Below are 6,636 nucleotides of genomic sequence, written 5' to 3'. Positions count from 1 at the left end.
ATGGTGTAAAGTCCTTCCTCCGAAGGCTTCTCGCCAAAAGAACTTACACCATCTGTCCATTTTGGGGCAGATGGTGTAAGGTCCTTCCACCAATGGCTTGTACCCTGTCAGGCTATCGGACGAAGAATTCCATCAACAGAGCCAACAAGGACTCAGTTGATGGAATACTTGCAGTCGGCCGACTCTAAATGGGGGCGGTGGGCTGAGCGTTTGTGACAAAGCAGCCGGTCCTCCAATCTCCAAGTCAGGCTTACGTCTTCTGTGGAGAGAAACAATAATTACCTGTTGCCACTAACCGTAACCATCTGTAATATGCATTGTACTTTGTAAACATGTCAACAGAAATGTTCGTTCACCGCTCAGACAATGGACAGTTCTCACAGTGAAGGCCTCTGTAAGAAATTCCCCAAATTATAATCCATAAACCTATTAAGGTAAATCTTTATTTCTTTTATTTACCATCAAGCATACACTTGGATGTTATACAATGGACGTTTAACATACTTTAAGAGGATCTTTTCGCTAACACAACATTTGTAGCCAGACAAGGGGTCAATGCCGGCAGGAGCAGAGCAGGACCCGGAAACAGATTTACCAAACATCCTCTCTTTCTCTGTCTCTCTCTCCCTCCCTCTCCCTCTCTACTGTCATAAACCCCAGGAGGGGGAGATACATGCTGCCACATTCAACCAGTGCTTAATTTGTGCTTGTTGTGTACGGTGCTGAGCACCGCCACTTATTTTTGAGGGCCGGTGCTTATTCTTCTGCCTCAAGCGTTTGCTGCGAGCAAAAGACACATATGGCAAAGACGGAGGAAGAGGAAAAACTAAAAAGCTTCACAAGGGTTGAAAGCAGAAAGCTGCAGGAGTGAGCTGAAGGGGTAGGGAGTGGCTGTAAATGGATTGAAGAGGCCCGAGACGGCTTCAGGATTACGCTGCCTCAGTATTCCAGGTTCGCAAATTAAATGCAGCAACTGCGTGTTTAAGAGGAGGGCTTTGGGCACCGGCACATTTTTATTTACAAATTAAGCACTGCATTCAACCTTATAAAAATGGCCTCCAATGTCTCCAGTCCTCTCGGGAAATGCCCAATGGAATAAATTGCCATTCTGGGCCTTGATGATGAGAGTCTGGGGACCATAGTCTGCATGTTGATTTCAGAGAAAATCTTTCCTATAAAGAGGTGTTCATCCCAAACGGTGAGTATTCTTGATGTGGCCGGTAAACTAAGCTGATTCAGGAATTGCAGGATATGCGGGAATGCCACACTCAATGTTTCCTGCCCAGAAATGTCAGCAGATGATAAAAGGTCCTCGTAGGAAATTGGCTGAAAATGGGGATTACCACAGGAATCGGGTGTGGTGACGAAAACAGTAAGGTCTCAATTCTCCTTTTTTAAGGGACCGCCTAGAGTTCCATTTCCCGAAATTACTAATAGTGAGGATATCACCAATTCTGAAAAAAAAATAACACTGCAGCATCTCAAACCCCAGCCCCGTCAGAATGGTTTCCTAAGGGCCTGACTATGAGCGCCTTGGGGTTGGATGGGCTAAGTATTGTATCCAATAAAATCAGACACTGAGAGGTTCTAAATTTATGGCGGCAAAATTTACAGCCTATGGCCTACCACGATTATTGCCGACAATGGGGCATAACGCGACTCTTGCTACTGACGGCACCAAAAGCCACGTGCCCCAGTATTGTCGAGGTCTTTTCCACTCTTGGAGCTCCAGTAGGTTTGATTACCAAAATGTAATGAGGGTGCAGGTTTTATTTCACCCAGTAATTACTCGCACTACTTATAATTGCGATACATGTGCAGACAGATGTCACTGTCCACTCACTATTAGAACCTAAGACACAGATTTATGAAAAGTGGCTCGGCACCTAGTTCAGCGCCACCTTTCTTGCGCCTTTTAGCAACCCTAATGCCATCATGGGACGCCATATTTAAAATACGGCGCACCATGGCGGTAGTCAGGGGACTAGCGTCATGGCTCGCTGACTACAATAGTCAATGATACAGTACAACATCTGTTATCAGTTCATGCGTTATATTCTGAAATATGTATCACGTACAAGAGTATCCAAATTACAAAATATTCTAAAGTGGAGAATTTGCTCCAAGTGCTATTGTTTATTTGCAAATGATCTAAAGGTGGCTGACCAATTTCATTCAAACAGGCTGGATCCACATCAGATTTTCAGGATATCCGTGTGGGAAAAATGCACATATAACGAATATGAATGGGTTTTATTCACGTAGGGAACACTCCTGAAATTCTGCTATGAATATAGACATTGTTGACCAACAGTGAACACCCCGATCTAAAATTTTCTTTCATTTAAATTGCTGCAAAGTACTTGCAGCTGTCATTCAAGTTTCTTTTTAGCACTGCTAATTAGCTTGAATGATGATGTCCATGACCACAGGGCTGCATTTGTCTGGATCCACTTGCTGGTTAGACCTGACTTCCAGAGTTTCTGAGCAACTGAGTCCTTTGACACTCACCTTCACACTGTTGCACATGGATATTTTACATGAAAGGAAGGTAATATTGTTAACTGTCCTGTAGGCACACGGAGATAGTGATTTGGTGCTGAAAATGGATGAATAACTTATGTTGGTATTGGGTTCATTGTCAAGTTTTTGAGAAGGCAGAAGGTCTGCGCTGTCTTCAGAAGAGGAGCAAAGCAGTTGTTCTTCCTTCAGAAGAGAGATGGTGGTTCCTTTTAAATTCTGAGGGCCAGCACAGAGTGCTTGAGAGTTCTGGTACCAATCTGTGTTCAGCTGGATCCAGTCTAGCAGGTAGACCAGCTGACAGTCGCATATCCAAGGGTTTTCACGTAAAACAACAGACTCTAGATTGTAATTTTTGCCAAACATGTTCACGGGGATGGTACTCAGCTGGTTTTTGGAGAGGTCGATCAGCGCCAGTGAAGAGAGGCTCTCTAGCATTTCCACGTCTAGAGATGTGATTTTGTTATTTTCAAGGTAAAGCCTGGTGAGGGTCACCAGGCCTCTAAAAACCCCACTGGGGAGAATTGTGATCAGATTATTAGACAGTATGATGGAATTTATATTAACTAACCCCTGGAAAATACCTCCGGGTAGAGTCCTCAGCTTGTTCTTTGCTATTGACAATTTTGTTAAATTATGCATTGCACCAAAAATACCCAGCGGGAGATTTTCAAGCAAGTTCCTATCCAGATCTAGCATAACAAGATTGCGTAAAGAGGAAAACACTTCCACAGGCAACTCCTTGATCAAATTTTGAACTAGACTTAGCTTTTCCAGCTTGTGTAGTTTGGAGAAAACTTTATGAGAAAGTTGCGTGATGTTATTTCCGTCTAAGTAGAGTTCCACAAGTTCTGATAGGTTAACAAATGCATCATGGTGCAAGTTTTTAATGCAATTGTCTTTTATACTGAGCATTTTAAGGGCACTGTTTTGGCGAAACAGACCAGCAGGGATGTGATGGATTTGATTCAGATCCAAATTCACTATGTTAAGATTCTTTACATGATCGAAGACCCTGTTAGGCAGTTCATCAATTTTGTTCCCCCGTAAATCGAGAAATTCCAAGCGCTCCATTTTATCAAACAGCCCATCTTCAAGTTTTTTGATCAAATTAAACGTGATGACCAGCTTCTTGATATTCCTCACATTGTCAAATATCCCAGTAGTAACAGTTGACAAAGGATTACCAATAATTCTAAGTTCCTCAACACTTGACAACCCATCAAATGCCCCAGGTTCCAGAAATGTCAACTGATTGTTGAGAAAAACCAATTTTGTCAAATTAGTTTTGTTTAAGAAAGCACCAGTTTTAACAGTGTCAATACTGGTTTCCACAAAGACAATTTCTATGACATTTAAAGGAAATTCTGTTGGGATTTCTGTCATGTTCTCCTTAGCGCAAAAGACCTGAAGGTTCTTGAAGCAATCACATGATAATGGGCAGGTTGGAGAAAACATACCAAGGGGGGTGGTGACGAGGAGAAGCAGAATCACTTCGGCTACCATCTTTCTGAACCTAACAAGAAAAGAGAAAAGAAAAAGAGGACTTTATTGAAACTGTGACAAATATTTTATTTGTTCAATATTCAATCATGTTTAGACAAAACAAAAGTAGGTAAACGCCCTTGATCATGTCAACTCAAATAATCTACAAAACATGTTAAAATTCACTAATAGAAGAAGATGTATTTAAGCTTTTGTTTGAGTTTCCATGTGTAGCAATCGGCAAAGTTGTTTGGTTTACACCACTTCCGCTAGCAAAAATGAAAATGTTTTTTAATCACAGCTTGTTTGCCTACCTAGGAATGCCAGAAACAGTTTCAAGTAAACAGATGACCTTAGGATCTTTACAATCAAAACTTAAAAATCTGTTGCTAGTCAACCTTGTTATAGCAATGGGGCAGAGGTGGCTGCTGGCAGGAAGAGCTGACGGGGTAGCACGCGGAAAAGGAGGGGGAAAATAATAATAATAAAAAAAAACTCTTATCTGCCACACCCCGCTATCCGGCCTCCGCCGTTCCCGCTGCCTCTGCTTCTGCCTTCCTTCCCTCCCCACCCCCACACAACATGAAAGAAGTGCTGGGATTGGCCTGAGTGGCTGTAATGGCACTCAAGGAGGGAGTGGGAGCCTGAATTTGTCTCCACCCGGAAGTGTTTCACTGCGCATTCTAAGTGCGCATGTCAGATTGGCTAGCCTCGGATGGATGGCCAAACCGACATGCACACTTGGGGTGCAACTAGCACTCCTTCCCCCTCACCCCTTTGTGACACAGAGAATGCTGGCCCGCCCTATCCAACCTAAGTGGAAAAATAAAATGAAAATAAAAATACTTCAGCAGGGGGAGGTATAAGGTATTGAATGCAGAATTGGTAATTTTTCCTCTAAGTGAACAAGTGTGCACGTTTCACTCTGCTTCTCTAATGGTGAATATTGTAAATTGTGACTTGAAGAAACAAAAGGCCTTGTCCTTGCTTTGCCAAATAAAACCTTCAAAGTCAGTCGAAGGTGCTGGCACCTTGAGTTGCAGGGTATGTTTAGTTGTCAACCAAATGTTTTCTACAGGTAAGTAGTAGTTGTCTGATGTGTACCTTTAAAAGTGTTTTATATTTTAGACACTCACAACAAAAGATTTAAACTAGGGAAACGCAAAACTAGAAATACAAAAGGACATCATATTTTATGATGTGCTTTTCCAGAAAACTACATTTTCAAGTAGATGTTAAAGCAGTTGGGCTACTTAAATAAAAGTGAATAGGCCAGACCTTTGCACCCGAGATGGGGTTATGTTTCCTTGCTCATTTTTTAGTGTCATGTAAGTATAGGCGCAAACCTAAAAGAAACGGGCTGCTGGACATTGCTGCATCAGGGTACCAGAAGTGGAAGACGATTCTAAATCTAGTCCCTAGTTGCTCAGGTCCAGGGAATGAAAGTGATGGTGGCATTAGTGGTTGCTTAGGTGTGCCTTCAAATGTTTCCTTTAGCGCAGGAGCAACCTTGTGTGTGTCGGGGTATGTTGTTTCATATTAGAGGAAGAAGGCTTGTTTCTGGGTTTCTATTTTTTTGCATGTATTAATAACCAACCTGATTAATAAGAGCCAGGCACAAGCAAAATACCTGCCTTCATTGCCAAACATAGGGCCTCGTTTACAAGCCGCCTGCGCCGTTGGTGCATCACTTTTTTTGACGGACCAGCAGTGCAGGCTGCTGGACCATGTCTACCAGGCCACGCGATGCCACCTTGCATGGCTTTACATGGCCTTGCTAATATAGCCCCCTTTCATGCATTACTCTGCGTGAAAGGGCCGTTCCCAGATCTACAAGTGTTTGTAAACCTCAGACTGTGTCAGTTTCCTACGCCACCCCAGGGGTGGTTTAAGGGTGGCACAATGGGGAGGTTTAACTCTTTCTATGTGTGCTGCATTCGACTACGTAGACTTCCTTGCACCATGCTGAAAGGATGCCTACGCTTGCAGCAATTTGTGTGCCAGCGCAGGGAGCAAGAACAGGAATGTGCTGTATCTTGTAGATATGGCACATTCCTGCCCGTTTGTTTTGACACATGCACTGCACCAAAACTTTGTATATGAGGCCCTTAGGCCCTATTTATGACCTGGTTTGCATCTCTTTTGCACCACGCAGCGTGGTGCAAGAGCGGTGCAAACCTTAAGTGAGATTTATGAAGCCACACTTTATAAATCTCGAGTAATGTAACGCAACGCAAATCGCTGTATTACATTACTGTGTGCCAGGGAGACATTTCCATTGGTGTTGCATGGGTATTCCCACACAACATCCATGATGCTTTATGTGTCCCAGATTTACAAGAACTTGTAAACCTGGAATGTGACATAAAGAGACGCCTCCCCATGAGAGGCTTAACGAGGAGGAATATGTTTATTTCTCCTAATTTCTCCTCTTTCTATGTGTGCTGCATTCTGCAGTATACATAGAGAGAGGAACAAACCTCTTAGGATTGCTTTTGTGTAGGAAAGTGCCCCTTCCTGCACAAAAACAATCCTGCATGCAATGCAAGAACCCTTGCACCATGGTGCAAGGGTGCCTGCGTTAGCACTAGGCTGCCTACAGTGCGCCAGCGCAGGGGAAAGGACAGGAAT

At 43.2% G+C, this 6,636-nt stretch overlaps 1 protein-coding gene across 1 annotated transcript in view; it reads right to left on the bottom strand.

The window, feature by feature from the left end:
- Positions 1-411: 411 nt before the first annotated feature.
- LOC138265456 (carboxypeptidase N subunit 2-like) overlaps positions 412-6,636 on the bottom strand; it is a 47,460-nt gene continuing 41,235 nt past the window's right edge. Inside the window, exon 2 of the mRNA XM_069213177.1 lies at positions 412-4,036. Within this exon, the coding sequence (XP_069069278.1) occupies positions 2,398-4,036 (1,639 nt within the window). The 3' untranslated portion in view covers positions 412-2,397. The remainder of the gene's footprint in view (positions 4,037-6,636) is intronic.

The sequence above is a fragment of the Pleurodeles waltl genome, chromosome 11 (genome assembly GCF_031143425.1).
Source record: "Pleurodeles waltl isolate 20211129_DDA chromosome 11, aPleWal1.hap1.20221129, whole genome shotgun sequence".
Classification (NCBI taxonomy): Eukaryota; Metazoa; Chordata; class Amphibia; order Caudata; family Salamandridae; genus Pleurodeles; species Pleurodeles waltl.
The sequence above is the reverse complement of the archived record's forward strand: the minus strand, read 5'-3'. Positions and strand labels throughout refer to the sequence as shown.